This window comes from Leptidea sinapis, chromosome 12 (genome assembly GCF_905404315.1).
Source record: "Leptidea sinapis chromosome 12, ilLepSina1.1, whole genome shotgun sequence".
Classification (NCBI taxonomy): domain Eukaryota; kingdom Metazoa; phylum Arthropoda; class Insecta; order Lepidoptera; family Pieridae; genus Leptidea; species Leptidea sinapis.
In genome coordinates this window covers 7,292,254-7,313,414 of record NC_066276.1, presented here as the reverse complement: position 1 = coordinate 7,313,414, position 21,161 = coordinate 7,292,254, and the positions used below count along the sequence as shown (strand labels likewise).

At 32.6% G+C, this 21,161-nt stretch overlaps 1 protein-coding gene and 1 non-coding gene across 2 annotated transcripts; both read right to left on the bottom strand.

Annotated features, from left to right (window-relative positions):
• Positions 1 to 108: 108 nt before the first annotated feature.
• Positions 109 to 19,399, bottom strand: LOC126967176 (putative uncharacterized protein DDB_G0282129). The gene is made up of 2 exons (XM_050811650.1): positions 19,347 to 19,399; positions 109 to 3,673 (listed from the first exon to the last, which is right to left on the bottom strand). The coding sequence occupies exons 1-2, from the start codon at positions 19,353 to 19,355 to the stop codon at positions 2,090 to 2,092; spliced, it is 1,593 nt and encodes a 530-aa protein (XP_050667607.1). The 5' UTR covers positions 19,356 to 19,399; the 3' UTR covers positions 109 to 2,089.
• Trnac-gca (transfer RNA cysteine (anticodon GCA)) lies at positions 16,380 to 16,452 on the bottom strand. The gene has a single exon. It is a non-coding gene; the product is annotated as a tRNA-Cys (tRNA).
• Positions 19,400 to 21,161: the final 1,762 nt, after the last annotated feature.

Here is a 21,161-nt window from a genome sequence, read left to right as displayed (position 1 = left end):
AAAGCCATAATTGCTCTTATCTCGGTAGCAAGGTACTAACATTCTTCTTCGTCTACTCGTAGCATACATCAAAAATATAGAGGAGAACACCAAATGAAAAAACCAATATACTTTTAAATCTATAATTACACATTTGGTTATAATAGTTACAACAAACATTACAAATACAAACATTAAAAATAAATTATTTAAAAATTCGTTTGTTCATAAAACTTCTGTGAAATTGACTATCGACTACTTACACGTATGGCAAAGAGTGGGTGTCAATTATTTCGTATATGTAATACACTTATGTTTACCTCAACGGACATAGATTTGTACATATCGGAACTATGCGGCGAATTACTTTCTATTTTATTTTTTTAAAGTCCGGCTAAGGAGATGCGCGTGCAGGTCTGACCTTATAGCCTAAACACATGATCGGATTTGGTACGGCTGAATAATCGGACGCGGTTTGGTAGCAGACCATATTCGATGGTATGTTGCATTGCCCATGCACAAAATTATTATTATTACCGTCCGGACCGTACTCCACTGAGCTCTACTATATACGACTGGACTGGCTGCTGTCAAAGTGCTTTTGTACCTGTTTCATATTCGCCATTTTGGCGCTGTTGGCCATGTAGCGAATGTCAGCGGTACTAAAACTTTTGAAGACAACCTCAGCAAGCATCGATAGATGGTGGGAAACTATTTACGATAAAATTGTGTACTTTAAAACGTTGATTCTTGAAGTATAAATAACACGGAAAACGAATGAAATGAATTCAAAATGCAAAAATACTTCAGAGTATTGTACGTTCCTTTGCAGCCATTTGTATTTTACGTCAAAATTGTGTGGCGCTTCAGATAGGCACAAAAAAATTGCTGTCAAACATATGGAACAGACTGTCCAGTGGTATTTATACAGGTCAGTGCGGCAGACTAAGTCCGACAATGGCCATACCAAATCCGACCATGTGTTTAGACTATTAGGTTCGAGTTTTAATTATATAATAGCAGAATCTTATTCACTTATCTATTTAACAAAAAAGCTGATGCCGACTTGGTAGCCTAACGAACGAAAGAGAAAGAGTATGTGTCTACCATAGATAAACAAAGTGTGCGAGAAATAAAGACAAGGTCTGAGATGCCTTACACTAACACAATAATTATACTTGTGTTTTCATAGCAGTTCTGAGCCCCATTAAGATCTTTTTGCATTTTCAAATTTGTTCCAATTTGTGATCAACTTAATATTATTCGTATCCTATAAGGTGAGTCAATTGAGAAGATAATCTAAAATGGATTCGCTTATCGTTCTTTCTCACTCACACATTACACACAAAGATAGTATCTTTAATCGAAACGACTACTAGGTCCTACTGTCGCATGTTTGGTACAACAAAAATAAGTAACTAATAAATGACCAAAAACCAATTAAAGAATGGAATCGCAGGCGCATGTTAGTTTTTTTTCAAGCAATACTGCTGTATTTGCACGAACAGCCCTTTAAGATTATTTTCCTTATTGACTAGAATTATTAAACTTTAAACTGGATGTAGTGACATCTGAAATACCTAAAATACTCAGGTATATGTTTATAAAGTATTTGCTTGTATACTTAAAACTAAAGAGCAATTGGTAGGCTATTTCTTAACATGATTTGTATAAGTAAACAATAATAATTACAACTACTAAAAATCTTTGTTGTAAAGTTTATTACAACTATACGAAATAATAGAAACCCAAATATAAATGTATTCTAATGGAAAAATAAATAATATGTATAAAATAAACATTCCATAAATTTCATTTCAATTATTACATTTTTGTTATAAGCAAAATATAAGATATAATGTTTTAAATGTATGAAACATAAATGGTATATAAATATAATATGTAAATCCAACGATGTACGTTATAATCAGAATAGAATATAAAATGTGGGCTTTCATATGAATCATTGATGCGACTTCCGACATCCGTAGAAATGAAACAATTAAATAATGTAAAAAGACACCTAGTTATGGTGTGTGGGATTTGTGTCGCATTTTGATGCTGGGAAGATAAGTTGTAATGAACTTTGTGCAAAGTTATAATTAAAACTTCAAAAAGGTCTTACTTGTCGCCTACCTTCAAAAAAGAGTTTGTTAGATGTATTCACTGGTATTCCGTGATTTAGAGACAAAACTTTGGTAACGATGTTCAAATCTTCATGAGTCCTACCATTAAGTCCAGTTTGAAAGAGCAAATGTTTCAGTTCATCATCTGAATTAAGTTGATTAGGTCGGTTTATGGGAAAAAATCCATTTGTATGCACTGGTTGACCAAATTGGTTGAATCTATTAAAGTTAAAATTGTTTACTCCTAGGTTACCAACTCCAGATTCATGACGAAATACTCTATTTCCCTGTGAACTTTGGATTGTGTTTTGATTTTGGGCAAAGCTTATAGCTGAGTTTGGTTGTAGAAATGATGAAATTCCTGGTGGAAGGTGATTATTTTGTAATGGAAATTGTTCTGATTGTTGGTTACGTAGATTTATAAGAAAGTCAACAGCTTCACGGTTGGGTAGTTGTTGTATATTACCTACCAAAGTATTTTGTCCTACTGCTATACTTGGTTGGAGTGAAGATGTCTGCGACCGTATTCCACTAATACTATTGGGTTCTTGCTGTTGTTTGACCTGAAGACTTTGTTGCCTTAGAGTTTCTTTTTGTTGTAATAAGTATTGCTGCCTACGCAGCAATTCATCTTGTTGTCTTTGCTGTATTTGCAAAAACCTCAGTTGTTCTTCCAATATCCTTTGTTTCTCTGCTAACTGATTTTGTAAATTTTGTTGTTGTATTATAAATTCCTCATGTGATAGTTTAGGAGCACTAGTAGGGGATATAATTTCAGACGTAGACAACACTGGCTTCAGTGGTTGTTGGACATTGATCTGTTGATAAATTGGTACGACTTGCTTCGGAACTCCATGTGCATCTTGATGTACAGTAAAGGCTGCAACTAGAGGAGCTTGAAATACTTGAACATCACGCTTGTCTACTTCTTCAATGTTAAGTCCATCTTCATCGTGGGTAGGTCTTGGAGTAGTTGTTGTCGTCGTTGTTGTAGTAGTGGTAGTAGAAGAAGTTGTCGATATCAAACGTGGCTTATTACTCGTGACTTTATTAAGTCCAGCACCAGCATAGTTTTTCTTTGATTGACTTATACTTCTGATTTGTTGTAAGTTCACTCCAGTTTCTTTTGCTTGGAAAATTTCATTAAATGGGGATTGTGTAGGTAACGTGGCTGTTACATAGTTTTCAACGTTACCTACCGTTGAGCTTAATATTGAAATATTGTGATCCAATACAGTTGGTTTCACATTTGTACTGTTTTTAAATGCTTCCTGTCCATTTACGACGAATGAATGGATTTGTATATTCTCTTTGAAGGTTTGTGTGGGTGATGTATCTTGCACACTTGCACTCGTCGGTTGTAAACTAAATGATGAATCTGTCGCTTCAATATCGGTTATATTTTCGTTTTCTTCAAGATCACTCAAAGCTTTCAGTAAAGCTTTTCGGATATATGGATCAAGTCGAACGGAAGGGTTTGGTTCCACCGCATTTAACTTATCATTATTCACATCTGTAGAATATTCTTGTGCTGTACTGGAGGCCAGTACCATCAAAATGTAAAGTACCTGTAACAAAGAAAATTTTTTTTTAGTAAAAATTGTTATTCTAAATAAATAAATACATTTATCACTGCAACGTTGGCAGTGCTTAATTCGTGAATATATTAATTTTAAAAAAATCCGCTTAGTAGGTTGTATTAAGGAATCGTAATTATGTCATGCGGTTGGTGCCCCATGGACGATAATACCATTATTTTAAGAAAGGTCTTACATGGGCACACATATAAACTTAGAGGCTTATAAAGGCCCGTGGCTCTTAACAAAACGTAGCTATATCAAAAATACCTTAATAACTTTAATGAATGTTCATAACGCTGATTACGTGTAATAAATCTTATATGGTCAAGTTCTTACATAATTTCTTCGCTCCGATGATGGGAGTGAGGTACCTACATACGTGTTCATGAGATCGCTTTACAAATGCCGAAACGTACCTCCGTGACCTCTAACAAGTATTACACTGTCATGGATTTTGATTTATAGATTACTAGCTGACCCAACAAACGTTGTATCGTCATATAAGTTATAAAAAATGCAATAAAAATTTTTAGGGTATAAAAAATAGATTATAACCTATTCTGAGACGTACCAAATGCACAATCTATATCAAATTTAAAGTATTAAGATGGATATAGCATGTTATCCTTAAGAGATAGACCAATGCCGTGGCGGACTTTTCTGTAGTCCTATACATGATACACAACTCCACTATACAATATTTTGTTATATCTCAAAGGGTTTAGACAGTGTTGTCGTTGAAAGCTCCCAGACGGCTTATTATATTCCGACACCTCGAACAAATATCAATAATTTATACAAAAATGTAAACAGAAACTTAACAAATTATATACTAAAACCTTCCTCGAGAATCACGCTATCCATTGGTGAAAACAGCATGAAATTCGGTGCTTTAGTTTTTGAGTTTATAGCGATCATACAGACAGACACGGTGGATGACTTTGTTTTACAATATGTTGTGATAGTAAGTATTGAGTCACCTATTTCTAGAGTAAAGATTGTATACAGTGAAAACTTGAAACATTGGAGGAATAAAATTAGATTTTCAAATTAAATGAAGTATTAATATTAACATTGCATATTTTGTAAAATTAAACCTTAAATATATTATATCGATTAGTTTAATTATTTTAGTACCTTCTAATTACCACATTTGGGTATAAGTACAAAACACTCCATCCAAAAGGAACAATACGTGAGCTACATCTTATATATAAAATTCTCGTTTCCCGGTGTTTGTTACCAAACTTCTCCGAAACGGCTAAACCGATTTGTATGAAATTTCTGATCTGATAATCGACCAATATCTATTTTTCATACCGCTAAGTTATATGGGTAAACCACCCCAAAATATATATTTTTCTATTTTTGACAATTTTTTTTATTCTTAATTTATTATGGTGATGATAATAAAATACATACTACTTCAAATTTTCACCCATCTACGATCAACACTTATTTTTGTGTGGCGATTTTTTATAATATTTTTCTGTTTCATCCACAGATAGAAATAGGGTTGCAAAATGGCAATCGAATATAATAATTATTGAGATACTATAAATTTTATGTACGATATATTTGGTAGATCTGAGAATCGGTCGTCATCTATTTTTTATACCCAAAAATTTTAATTATTGAATTTTTCTTATTACTTTATATCGCAATGTAACGTTTGCTGGATCAGCTAGTAATAATGACATATCGAAACCGTGTACTTCTTCTCTGGAAAGTACTAAACATGTTTTCACTTATCTAGGTAAAGATGTGATAAAGCTTAGAAATTCGCAAGTATTCACGTTTATTTTATTTGTGCAATGTTTCTATAAACCACACCTACGCTCTTTCTTTGTTTGGAAAGTTTTGTAACATAAAATTTACTCATTCAATCAAATTTCGTATGTTAGTTTAGTAACCATTTTAATTGGTTGTTCAAAGAATAGGGAACGGCTGTATGATACAACTTTTGTGTACATACGGGTAAATATGAGTTGATTATCCGTTTTTTCTTTAAATTTTGTTGTTAAAAAACTATTAACATTATGAATATTATTATAATATATAACTAACTTTGATGTTCTTATCTTCATGGCAGAAAAAGGGCGCCGTTGTGGTACCCATAATCTAGCCGGCATCCTGTGCAAAGGAGCTACCCACTGTTAAACTGACTACTCAAAAGCGCTTAATTTAAACCTAATTGAATTTGATTTTACTTTAGTATCTATGTCTCAATCTCCTATAAAAACTTAAATTTTTGGAGAAATCACTCTCAATTAGATTCGCCTCGTAGCCTCATATCCTTAATTAAAAATTCTATGGAATGTTAAAGTAATCATCAATTCAACATTGACATATAAGATTTACAATACCCACATTATTACAGTGAGTAGGTCTCACGTAGCGTTATCCAAACAAGAGACTTCGACGTTGCAAATTCGTGTACAATAGCACCTAATTATATAACATGTTATTGTCAACAATGAGGAATTTCTCTTCCAATAGTGTTTGTTGCGTGGAGCCTACACCCACCTCTCGCGACTTACATCAGTCAGTTATAGACATTATATATACAGGCGCGGTTATTTGCTAAATATTATATTTCTAACCGAATCTTCGTGACCCGGAATTGGATAAACCCTAGATCATTTACGGCCGTTTTCAATAACCTATTCAAATTCAAATTTTTATTCAAAATAGGATGTGACATCACTTATTGAAAGTCAAAAAACTACCACCCATTCCAAAATGAATGCCTCAGACCTGAGAAGAATGGGCGCAACAAACTCAGCGGGCTTTTTTTTTCATCGAATAAATATGTTTACAAAGTAATATTGTACAATTAAACTTATTATTTAATAGCCTGAGGGCGGTCACTCCATTCCCAATCTGTGGTATCATTAAGAAAGTCATTTATGTTATATTACTATAATGTTATCCTTTAACACACAAACGTTTTTTAACAATTCTTTTGAATAACGTAATACTTTTGTTTTGAACATTTTCTGGGATCTTGTTGTAAAAGCATATACATCGCCCCACAAAAGACTTACTAAAGCAACATAAGTTTATGTCTGTTCCTGGTGTTAACATTATGGTTATGACAGTTTCTGGCAAATTCACATATGCGCCTATGAACATACATTACATTATCAAGAATATATTGAGAAGCAACAGTCAAGATGTTAATTTCTTTGAATTTTCCTCTCAATGATCCTTTAGGACCTAGGTTATAAAAAGCGCGAATAGCCCTTTTCTGCAGCACAAATATTGTATTTATATCGGCAGCTATCTATCTATCCTTAGTTTAACTTACTAGAGGTAGACAAATCTATTCTTATACGCTTACTTACATTTCAATAACCTATCGTCAGATAGCATTGGACTATAACTTATATTGGACATAACTATGGATAGATAAGATCTTGTCATTAAACGGTGCTAGCAATATATCCGTAACTAGAGATAGGTACGTTATTGAAAACGGCCGTTATAAGTCTAGATAGACTATGACAGCTGTGAAAACGTAGAAAAAATAGACTTTAGAAATAACCTCTATTTTGAGCAATTCACGCACACTAACACAAAGTATCATAGAAATTGCGAATGTAAGACGTAGCTTGTCACGCACACTAAACCATTATTCCTGGCCTGTTTTTATCGGTTGTCTAAATGCAAGAGACTCTATCTAGATCTAGATTTATTTTAGGAAATCGGTTTTTTTTTATGGAATAGGAGGACAAACGAGCGTACGGTCATCTGGTGTTAAGTGATAACCGCCGCCCACATTCTCTTGCAACACCAGAGGAATCACAAGAGCGTTGCCGGCCTTAAATCGGGTTTTAATTGCAGTTCTATTTTTTTTACGAAATTATATTTTGTTTATTGAAAATAATTTTGTCCCTATAACATAAGCTAAATCAGTAAATATTTAATTATTTAAAATATATTCTTCCTATGACATCAGCTAAACCAGTAAATATTTGATTATTTAATATAATGGTCTCTCTATAACATTAGCTCAGCCAGTTTCGTTAAAATACGTTCAGTCGTTTTGAAGATACTACTGGAACTACAGATAAATTGTATATAACTGCATTATTCTGCTTAAGTTATTTGATTATAACAACAGACACTTACATTTTTTAATATATAAAAATAGCAATAATTATTGCGTATATAGACAAAAGGTTAAAAATAACATAACAACATATTATTAACCTTTTGTATGATGCCCAACGGTATCGAAATAGCAATTAATTGCTCATAAGGCACTCAGCACTCATATTTTCACGTTAAAATATAAAAATTATTTAGTTACGAAACGGTAACATATTTGATTTAGTACTTTAAAGTAAGAAACATAAAAATTATAATTGAATGAATATTGACACTAAGTTGCTTTGGTTAAGCTCCTTTTAGCAGGGAATCACGCTCACACTGTTATTTTTATTAGTTTATTTTTAATCTTTATAATATTGTTACGGTATTAATTTATTTAGTCTTTTAAGATTTTAATTAATATTGTAAAATGTTGTGTTTTTGTGTGAGTGTTTTTTTGTTTGCTAATAAAGTGTTTCTATTCTATTCTAAACATTTTATGGTGAAAACAGGGCGTGTCATTTTTTTGGGGAGTTACGTTTTATTCAAAGGATAAGAAAATTGGGATTCTTATCAATAATTAATAAATTCCTATGTGAGAAGTAAGCTGGGTTTAGCTTGAATGGCACACGTAAAACGTAAAAGCCTAAAACGGCTAAAGATTTCTATAATATTCAATATTCGAGACATAGACCAAAGACACGGGCTATGCCTGGTTGTTTCTCGCAAGTTGAACAGGTCTCGGCGAAAGTTCTCCTACAAGAGCTAAGGTCAGACTTATCAAGATATTGTGCCCTTTACTGCAATACTGTTACGTTTTGAACTAATTTCAATACCAATGCACTCAGCAAAGTCGTTAGATTCAAGCTTAAACACAATAAAATAACACAGACGATTCACATTTTGAAAATTGTAATAATAAATTAAAAGTCATTCATATGGAGTAGTTCAAACTACGTAAATCTTTTCTGAGGCTTTTGAATAGTTACAATATGGAAAAGATATGACGAGAGAACACGTACCTACTTAGCCTGGGCATAAATACTATTACAATTAAAAATAAACAAAATATTACATTTGAATTTGGAATCTGAGGCTTTTGAATAGTTACAATATGGAAAAGATATGACGAGAGAACACGTACCTACTTAGTCTGGGCATAAATACTATTACAATTAAAAATAAACAAAATATTACATTTGAATTTGGAATCTGAGGCTTTTGAATAGTTACAATATGGAAAAGATATGACGAGAGAACACGTACCTACTTAGTCTGGGCATAAATACTATTACAATTAAAAATAAACAAAATATTACATTTGAATTTGGAATCTATCATTTTTATATGATTGTTCATTGAGCTTTCTCATTTTGGCACCAATACATTGTACAATATATTGCGGTATCAAAATGGAGTGGGGTAATAAAGCGAACCGAATCGCTGGGATATACACTAATACACTATACATTACAATGTCACTAAAATCAGACCGTTAAATTGTAAGAAATGAAGTCGATTGACAATCTAATGTTTTGTTATAATATCACTAGTGAAATTGTAATATCACAGCTTTGACAATATACCTGCGACATATACATAAAGCGACAGAAGAAAGGAGTTGAATGTACCTATTACACACTATGTTGTGGTAAAGGTATTTTCAAACATGAAGAAGCCCAAGGCACCTCATTAGGTAAAGCAAGTACTTATGTAATTCTTTCTTTTATTAATATATGAGTTGTAAGGTAACTTAGGCCTGGTCAAATCGGTTCTATAGCCATCGTTAATAGCTTAGTAGCGTGAAAAGTGCGTAAAATAATAATAATAATTGAACACAAAAGTTATGGACACATTCATTTTTAACACCAATAGAGCCTCAATTTTGTGTCCGTTAAGATAATTGTGAACCAATTTTTCCATCTTTTACTTGAACTCAACTTAAAATAGTTATTAAACATTTTTTCATCTGTTCCATAGTTTTTACAAGTTGCAAATCTATACGTACTATAAGAGAAAATTTATTCGATATGTAATGACTGAATGGATGGCGATGAAATTGATCACAATGATATATGTAAATCTGGAATTGCACGTAGGTTACTTTTGATCCCGGAAAAATGTAATTTTCCCCTAGCATATAACATGGTCTGAATTGTTTTTTTGCATAGAGGTATTTTAGGAGTCATAGAATGACATAGGCTTCTTTATTCGCAGGAAAATTAACGGTTCTCGTGGGGTAGATTTGTTTTCGTCTTTCACAGAGCAAGGCCAAACGTGATTTTTTGCTGAACACATGAAATAGTCAAAAGAAGTTATCGGCAACAGCTAGTATAATAATTGGAAAAACATAGACTATTGTAAAAACATAATATAAAAACTAAATATTAAAATAATAATATAGAAAAAACGTCCAAGTGTGAGTTGGAGTCACACACAAATGGCTCAAACTAGTGATCAAGATTTAGTTATAAAAATTTGCAAGTTTGGAATTTGCTATATTGGTTTTTATTATTTATTGTAATAATAACAATACTTGTAACTAAAACAAACAGTTATTTAACAATAATCCCGCTGGTTACCTTTTGAGTACGGAACTGCAAAAAGTTGAAAGCGATTTAGAATTTAGAGCAGTATTGCCGCTAAGTTTACTAAGTATGATGTCAATGAATGTATTATTTCGGTTGAGATAACACGAACGATGCATTTTAATGAACATTCACTTTCAGTTAACATTAGTTGAGACAATCAGCTTCTACTTTATGATGAATAAATACTTTGTTTTCAGTTACATAATAAATATCCCGACATGAATATTCTCAGAGCTAGTAAGTATCGCTAGCCATTTTTCTTTATTTTTGAATTATACATTGAACCAAAGATAGAAGAATATGATAAATAATTTATAAGTTCTAAAGCTTAGTTTAAGGATTGGTCTCCGCTGCGCTCCAATTAGACACCGCACTACCTTAGGACAATAAATAGCTTTTTTATTACGACAACTATGGTGTGTGTGTAAGTGCGTGGCATCTTGACACTCAATGGCATCTTTCAATTTTTTTAACATACGCTTCGTGTTATTTTACAATGAAATTAATAAATTACAAAATACTTACAAAAGAATACCATATCTGCTTAATAGTATGCCAGAAGACATCCGACGGGAATCAAACAAAAATAAACTTGAAATACTATTGAAGTACCATCTATTGTTTTAGGATTCGTTTTAGGATTTATTGTATGAGACTCGCTCGATCCTGTAGACAAACTGTGTAAGCAGTTTTACAGGACTTTGTATTAGTTTAAGAAGAAACTGTTTGTTTATAATAAATAAAATTAAAAAAAAGTACTTAATATTATCATGCATTATTTCTACTATAATCACTTCAACAAAGACTTCTTACGTATCAGGTCACACAGTAATCCCTACTGATATTAGAAAATTTATTGAAGTAGGTGTTACTTTGCCGAAATCCATAATTATCCAAATGTATTGAGTTTTCTTGAGTGTTAATTCCGCCAATATTTATCTTTAAACAATTCGACACGTGTTTCGCCTCTACCTAGTCTACTAATATTATAAATGTGTATTTAAGTTTGTTTGTCACCCCTAAACAACTGATGGAACTGATGAAATTTAGTACAAAGAATGACTAGAACTTGGAAAAGGACGCTATTATCGCTAATAAGAGGTTTGGAGGGGTTGAAATAGGGAGCGGAAGTTTATATGGAAGTGCGTCATTATCAAAGATGACACTATTAAACTGTATTTAGGCACTTGATAAGAAATAGCTTTTTTGAAATTTTGACTTGTGTGGGGATGAAAAAGAAGGACGAAAGTTAATATGAAATGAAAACAAAGTCACGCTTTTACGCCTAACTTTGAATTCGATTTTGATAAAATTTCATTCAAAAATAGACTAGACTAACTTGAGAAAGGACATAAGCTACCTATTGTTGTAAAAAAGGGCATGAACGGGTTGAAATAAGGTATGAAAGTTTGCACGGGAATTGTTCATTCCGCGTGCTCACCAGTATCAAATACGTATAAGCTTTGTTTTAGCAAAATGTGAAAACAAAAAAAACGTAGTTTATAAAAATTTATTAACCACAGCAGATTGTATGTGAATTATTCGCAAAGTATATTAAAAAATAAAAAAGTCTGCCCAAAATAACTATTCCACGCGGACGACGTTGCGGTTAAAAGCTAGTCGTGTAGTAAAATAATATAGAATACACCTATTTGAAATCGTATCTTCCACCTCTCGCATTATTTCAAGATATTTCTGCGGAAGCGGAGAAATTAGGGTAATATTTAATAACAGCTCTTGTTATTGCTTTTGTAGTTTAGCTACGCATCTACAACACATTTCACGGTTTACATCATCGGAACACACAATGTCGAACATGGTTTTTCACATGCAACAAGTTCTTATTACTATAACACAAGACGATAATTATGATAATTATTGATGCTGGAAATCTAACACTCATCTACTCGTTTGACATAATTTATGGTACTGCTGTGTTATGTACAAGCTTACACAACATTTACTGTAGAGGTCTGTTTCATTGATGCGGTGAGTGTACATTAGCGCTTGAGTATACGGATAGTAATTGAAAAACTGGCTGGATTGATTGATAACTCAAATGGCCTAGGGGTTAGTGAACCTAACAAATTCAGGGTTTTCATTGCGCTGTATGTAATTTTACGATGGACATCCGACAGAGTATGACAGTTCACGAGGTGAAATATCATATGCCGACCGGCGGTACTAATTTGAACGATTAACGGCCGTTCCCAATAATCAGTCTATCTCCGGTTGTGGCCTACCTGAGATAAAAATCGTAACTATCGTTGACTTTTCTATCCCAATAAACTTATCGAGGGTAACTCACCTTATACGTACACGCTATCTGTCAATATGATGACGTATTCCTTACCAGCGATAGAAGTATGGCAATTGCAATTCACGCATCCTAATATATAAGGCGATAAGAATTACTTATCAGGTATATTGGGACAGCCTCAGATTATTGACAGCTAATTACTGACTGTAGAAGGTAGTAATTTATCTCTATCTGTAGATAGTATATTGGCGATTATATATACGGCCATTAGACATCGCGGATGAGAACTCTGATTTTGAAGCAGGAATAGAGTGACTCCCAATCTTCGCAGTATGCTCTATTGGTAAGTTCCTGTAGGTGCTACTGTATAAGTTGATACCCTGGCGGATATTGACGGTTTGTTCTCAATTCTAATACTATTCTTGCTATCACTGTTGCGATTACGTCCCACTGCCACACAGATCACAGGCACTCTGGCCCCTGGATTTTATTTTCAACATTTTGAGCTTATTTTATGATAGCCTATAAGTAGGCTTACAATATTATTGTTGTTCAACCTTTTGCCACCTAAGTCCATTATTTTCAATCTTTCAGGGTTACTAGCTGACCCGACAAACGTTGTTCAGTAAATAATAAATAAAGTAATGTGTTTTATGAATTTGTCAAGAATTACTTCGTAAAATATGCACCCTGCTGTCGTAATGAAATTGTTTCACAGCAGAACTGTCAAACCGTGCGTAAATAATTTCTCTCATAGTAATTATGTATGGACACATCAAAGGACAAACAAATTTGTTGTTTTAATTTAATTCCGAGCATTTTCCTATTTATTCACCTTTTAAACCTTCTCTGGACTTCCACAAATAATTCAAGACCTAAATTTTCCAAATCGGTCCAGCCGTTCTCGAGTTTTAGCGAGACTAACGAACAGCAATTCATTTTTATATAAATAGATTAACACATACATGCTATCTTCCCCCGAAATAGGCAAAGCTTGTACTATGGTTGCAAACAACGATATATTTAATACCATATACTTAAACAGTACATATAAATATTCCTGACTCGGAAACGAACATTCATCACAAAAATATTTGCACATACCGGAATTCGAACCTGGGATCTCAAGCTCAGTGAGCAGGGTCACTAACCACTGGGCTATATTGATGTGACTTAAACTGGTATATTTGATTGAGCACCTTCAAGCGGAAACTGCTAATATCTTAAGTTAATTTCAACTTGATTCCTTTACGCGATCCAGAGAAAAAGTTTGTTCACTGAGGTTCTCTTTCGTTAGGTTTCTTACAAAAGAAACCTAACAAAAGTATCAAATCAAGTTTATAAGTGTACAGGAATCTTTATGAGATGTCGTAAGTTGTAAAGAGTAGACGTGATTTATTGATGTGATTGGTCAATGGAGAAAGCTTGAATAAGATGATTAACTCAAATGTTTTGTTGTGATTCCATATACGGCGAAGTACATTAGCCTTATCTAGCTTATAACTACACTAACTTACTAGTTTCAATCTCTTTATATATATAATTAATTTTTTTATTCTCAAAGCTTTCAAAGATTATTTAAATCAAATCAAATCAAAATATTTTATTGCAAGCCATATTTTACAGAAGGTACATTAATGGGTAGACAATATGTGACGCCCTGCAAGGGCACAGCAACGTTATACATAAAATAAATAAGTCTTATACATTTTATACTTTTTTATAATATTAAAAATACATTCTTATATAGTATAAGTATATACATTGTAACTAATTCTCACACTTAGTGTAATTAAAAAAATCGGGTAAATCGTAGAAGCATTTTGAAACTAAAAAATTTTTAAGATGTCTTTTAAATAGAAAGGGTTTCTCTTTATTTTTAATATCGTTTGGGATTTGATTATAAATTTTTATTGCCATGTGGTGAGGGCTTGATGACACTAATGACATACTTTTTCATTTGAATGTTGAACTTTTGTTTATCTCCATTCTACGTTTTATATATATTTTTTTATAAAAAGTCATAAAAGGCGATTATTTTCTCAAAATTGATTCGTTTAGAATTATTTTTTGATGTCATTTCTAACGCTACCACTGCTTTGGAAACAAATGGCACTCTGTGAGAGAAGACGCCGCGCAAAAAACTTTTCCAGCATTCTTTTTTTGCGCTTTGTTTAATATACAATATTGTACTACTGTCATTGTTATTGCTATAAAATATCATAATGGGACTAGCCCAGGCTGTCCGATCACTTAGATTTTCTATGTGGAGTAGTAAGATTTACGACAGAGCCATATTTTAATAAAAAAATTAACATCATATCTCTGCTCATTGTATACGCATCAACTGATACAAACCTTGCAGATTGATGCCTTTTTAATGCTGTAGCTAATAGAAAAACGCGAGCTCTATCAAATGATGAAATCATGAGACACTAAGTATTTAAAGTTCTTCCCGCGAATTTGACCGCGCCGCCTTGGGAGCTCTTAAATCTTTTGGGATAAAATATACTAATCTCTATTCCCTAAATTGTGTGTCTTAAATTTCATGGTTTTCGGTTGAGTGAAAGAGTGAAATAAAAACAAACCAAACATACATTAATGATGACATTGAAGATGAGAACATTTCTAGTATTACACTTTGCTAATGTAGTTTTACAAAAACATGTACTAAATAGAAATAAGGAAAATTATGATCAGCTCTTTAGAAATTGTTGTGTCATGAATTTTCTATTTTAACCAAACTTAATAATCCCACCCTGTTAATCGAAATAAATGGACCCTTTGGTTTACGGCAACTTGATATAAATCACAAAAACATTTTACCAAATTTAATAATAAATATGGGAAGAGAACGGTCAGTTACGTAATACCAGATTACATTAACGAACTGCCCAAAGAGCTGCAAGAAATGTACATAAATACCACGAAAATCAAAACTCGCTTTAAAAGATACTTCCTGAAAAAATAATAGGATTTGGAAAAAAAAGAATTGAATGACTCTAGGTACCCAGATAAACCCGTGAGGTTCTTGTGGTACTTATTTCATAAAAATGTATGTATTTGTTCTGTATTGGCCAAAAAACTAAAAAAAAAGTACCAATATCTACTAGATTTATATTTCTGAAGAAAGCTGCATGTTTGTTTTTCGTCTTCAACCTAATGTACTTTTATGGCTTAATGTACTCATACTTTGACGAATCGTAAGACAATGAAATGGATTAGTGATGTGATCGTCAAATCTTTCCCACGATAAATCAGTACACAACATACTATTTTATAGGTGTTTTTAAATATGTGTCTTTTGACCGTTAATCGACATAATATCTGTTGGTTAGATCTGACCAAGATATAATTTAAAATATTATCCAAAAGCTGTAAATGCCTATAGATTATATCATGTGTGGTTAGTAAGTAATTAAGTATTATGAAATGTCATCATAAACATAACTTGTAAAAAAAGTCTTGCAACTCAGTTCTTCTGCCGTAAAAAGTTATGAGATCCATTTAGGGTTCTTCTGTCGAAAGTTATTACGTAATTAGCTAACCTAGCAACATCTTAAAGTGACCATATCAATTATAATAATCCTTTAAGTTTTAAATAAATAAATAAAACCCTCTGCGGTGCCGCCGTAGCCAATCGTGGGTACCCAATTGTTCCTCAGTGGTCCACCGACGAACAATTGGGCCCGCGCTCGTCTTAATTGCTGAAATAAATATACAAATAAAATTTGAAAACAAAATTTTATGAACGATGCGGGACTAGAACCCACGACCTCTCGCGTTGCGTGCGAGTGCTCTGCCAACTGAGCTAACCGTTCGAGTGACGCATCGTCATAAAATCTTGTATGCTTTGTTCAACTCTCAGATTGTGGCTTCATCTACAGGATCTACTTTACAGTCGGTAACCTGCTTAACTCTAATATTTGCATATTAGGAAATTGACTTGAGGTGTCGCTCTTGAAAATCTAAATAATTTGTTATGTTGTTTTTTTAATGTATCACATTTTAATAATTTGAAAACATAATTATTAAAGTATTATTCCTAGAAGTAAGAGTTATCACATAAAAAAAACATAACAAATTATTTAATTAATAATTTCTTAAAACTGTTTTATTGATACCCTATATTGCTTACCCTAGCATCAAAAGGGCAAAGGTCGCAAGCGAGTCATAATCCAGGTCATATCGAACGTTTAAGGATGTACATTATGTATAAATATGTGAAATTGTCAAGACGTAGAATCTTGTTCCGTTGCATAATAGAAATGTTAATTCACAGATAATTTTTAACGTGCTCATCATGTTTTCACTTCCCTGTGCAAGTTTCGTAACTAAATTAAGTTATTCACATTTGAATTAATATCAATTGGCATTAAAACAGTTTTCGAGACGTTATAACCTCAAAACGTCATAATTAACCTCATTTATGGCAATTAATTAAACCGAGCTAATAAACGCATATAATCTGTTTATAAATATTTTACCCATAGACAAGACTTTGTGTTACATTCCAAATGAATTTGATTTCTATGATATTTTAGAAAAAAACATACTTTAAAGTTGGTATGAAACGTACTGAAAGTAGGCTTTTTGAAAATATTACAAAACAGCAAGGAGATAAAGGCAAAGAAAAATATCTTCATGTACTTAAATAATATATACTTATGAATTTAATTAATATTAGGTAATCATAATAATTTTAAAATAAGAGTTCTAAAATATACGTACGTAGTTGAAGACATTCATTATAATGAAATTTTTGATTATTTTAAGTATTTAACCTCAACTTCAATCTAAAAAAATATAAAGTACAGTCCACGTCCATGTGTTTCTACGTTTTATGTTTTCATAATGAAGAAAATTATATTAAGGAGTCCTATACGATATCAGCGGGTGCATTGTGTCACAGAAAGCATCCTAATTATGACGGATTTTGACATTGATTAACGTCATCTGACAAATACTGTCTGTACTCCGTTTTGTTACTTTTATCATCATACCATCCTTTTTGAAGTTATACTTCTTAAGGCGCGTTATGAAAAAATGATGAGAGTAAGATGCGGGCGTATCACTAACACAAAAGTAACAGGCTGAAGTTGGTTCCTAAAATTCTCTGACGTTTGCGTCATTCGTTATTTTTTTTTTTGGTTTCTTTGTCCATTATTAGGACAGGCAAAGGGTTCATGCCCATACAGCCGTATTCGTTATTAAATAATTAATTGTCAAAGCCATCTTTTTACAAAATTGTTATTTCTAAAAACGTAGAATAGCACGAGAAATAAATAATTTTAATGATTTTTGCTTCGTTAAGCCAAAGAAGTATCACTTGCGTCCATATATAAGTAGGTACACACACTTTTTTTTTGATGCACATATTATTTTAATACTCCTACTATTCGAGCAAAACCCGGTCTCACTTATTATTCTAACAAAGAGTACATGTAAAAGCTTTCATTTACGAGCAAGTATTACATAGTGCAGTGTTTTCACTCAATGCACTCAGTCGTCATAAGACACGTAAGTGAACATCTTGAATCCTTAATAGCAGTTCTCTTCCGACTCGGAGGTAACGCGGGCAGAGATCGCATCAACACGCACTCACTTACGTAATATGGGAGAAAGCGCACTTTTTGCAAATAACTTATTTTAATTGATAAGCATTCGTATGCAGAATTGTTTATTCGACTGCTGGAGATTTATGACTGGCTTGTTGACTTGGATAACATTTCCAACGCAATTTCCAGAAATATTTGCAGTGCCAAGATAAATTATTTGTAGAAGTAATACTTAAGTATTTTAGTAACATTTTCTATGATAACTTTTTGCCGTACTACCATTTATGCTATTGGTAAATAAAATTCTTGATCAACAATCAGAGTTAGAATTATATATAAGTATCTAAGTTTGCTTGATATAAATAATATTCGTAATTTTATCATCTGAATATGAATTTTTTTAAAACTTTAAACGAAATTGGTAACTGCATAATACCCATACAACATTAATGCTGTTATTTACATGATTAAAACTCAATAAATTTTGTCTACAATTCCTACACAATAATAAATATATGAAATATAATCAATAAGTTTACTTTTCGCATTTAATAATAGTTTATAACTAAAGTTCTGATAAGAGAAAATCTTTAATTAAAAAAATTACACACACTTTTTTTTCCACCCCAATAGGTCAACATATTATTTCAAAGTAACATTTTCAACAAATACTTCTTTCTTGTTCCTATCACTATTCATCCCAAATACTTAATCAAACACACATATGTAAAAATTCAGTTATTAAAACAAAATATCATTATTATACCGTAGTTAGATCACATCATATTAAGCGCTACGTTATTGTTTAATTACATAAAAGCATTAATTCACAGACAACAACTCTACTATCATTTGTAGAAAGGAAAGCGGCAAATTTCGCGTGCAACTTGACAACAATTAATCATTAGTTCGTTTTTAACTAAGCTAGGGACTCCATTAAAATAATTTTCATGTGTCTGCTTAGAACAGCTCAAAAGACCATCTATCGCGCTATATACAAAGGCACACTATTAGATCACTAATCCAGTTATTGAGATTAAAAACCAAATTAAAATGACCACAAATGTCTGGAATATATAATTTCTAACGGAAGCGGTAACTATGCTTCATCTAGTGATGGGGTTCGTTCTCATCGATATAAAATCACTGGTACTCACTGCACGCATCGTGTCCTCTGCCGTTCACTGCACTTCACTCTACACTGCCTGTGACTCGCGTGTATCAGTGTCAACTGAATGATACCACGACTGCTCCGCCATACCTATCCCCACTGGACACAAGAGTCAAGAACATGTTGACTTACTATTGGAGCCACTGTTTACAAATCATTGACTAAATGTCGGCAATTGTTTTCAGCTGTAAACGAATATCTTCAATCGTCAACATGGTTCTACTTCCGTTGCGTGAATAAATTGTTGTTTCTTTTTAATTACAAATTTTGGCAGCGTTCATGAGAATCATGTTTACGAAGAAACACATGTTTACACAAACACTTATCTTTACCAGTGGGAGGCTCCATTGCCCAGGATGCTGGCTAGATTATGGGTACCACAACGGCGCCTATTACTGCCGTGAAGCAGTAATGTGTAAGCATTTGGTACTGTGTTTCGGTCTGAAGGGCGCCGCAGCTAGCGAAATTGCTGGGCAAATGAGACTTAACATCTTGTGTATCAAGGTGCCGAGCGCAGTTGTAGTGCCATTCAGAATTTTTGGGGTTTCAATAACCCTGAGCGGCACTGCATTGTAATGGGCAGGGCGTATCAATAACCATCAGCTGAACGTCCTGCTCGTTTTGTTCCTTATTTTCATAAAAAAAGATCTATAGAGCGAACTTACACTTTGCTCAGATATACTTTTGTATAACTTAGCTGAGTGTAATAAAACGCAAACTTGGCTTTTGAATTGAGCTGTCTTAGCTAAAGCTCAGAATAATTTCAAATGTCAATTGACTATAAAATTGTAATCGATGATTACTGACAGCTCATACTCAGCTTAGTTTTACGTAAGTAAAGTCTGAGCAAAGTCTAAGTTCTCACGCTCTAAAGATTTAAATTTTCAACCTAAAACGTTGATGTAGCGATACTTCGTTAGATTTGTAACAGTTCTTTATTATTTCTATATATATAATCTTTGAACTATCAGTATGAATTTTGATACACCATTTCACAAATTAATGTGTATTTAATAAAATATAAAAAATGGTCACTTAATTTCTCGTACTCATCTTATGTGCTCCACATTTTAGGAACGTACGTTCTTCACACGAAGAGAAAATGTTTGAGTATGGAATATTTTTTTTTAAGATTTTTTATTAACATGGTGGCTCTGTAGGAGTTAGCCGTTGGTTTTCATTGTATAATATGATGGTAGTGCTCAGTACACACCTGTTTACATTTCGCTGACAGATGGATGGATGAATGGCGTAGTCTTAGTAATTGGGTGCCTAATGGTTTCCCTTGTGTACGGAACAATAAATAAATAATACTAGCTGACCCGACAGACGTTGTTCTGTATATAATAAATAAAATAATGTTTTTATATGAATTTGTCAATAATATACCGTAACATCAAAAATTACTTCGAAAAATATGCACCCTGCTGTCGTAATGAAATTGTTTCATAGCAGAACTGTCACACCGTGCTTCAATAAATTCTCTCATAGAAATTATGCATTGACAGATCAAAGGAAAAACAAATTTGTTGTTTTTATTTAATTTAGCGGCATTTTCCTATTTTTTCACCTCTTAAACCTTCCTTGGACTTCCACAAATAATTCAAGACCTAAATTTGCCAAATCGGTCCAGCCGTTTTCGAGTTTTAGCGAGACTAACGAACAGCAATTCTTTTCAGCTAGGACTCACTGATCACAAATTTAAGAAATATATTATTTTATATATTTATTAAAGGAAAATCTACAGCTAATAATTCAATATATGTATTACAGAATATAAAACAAAGAGCTTATTAACGGT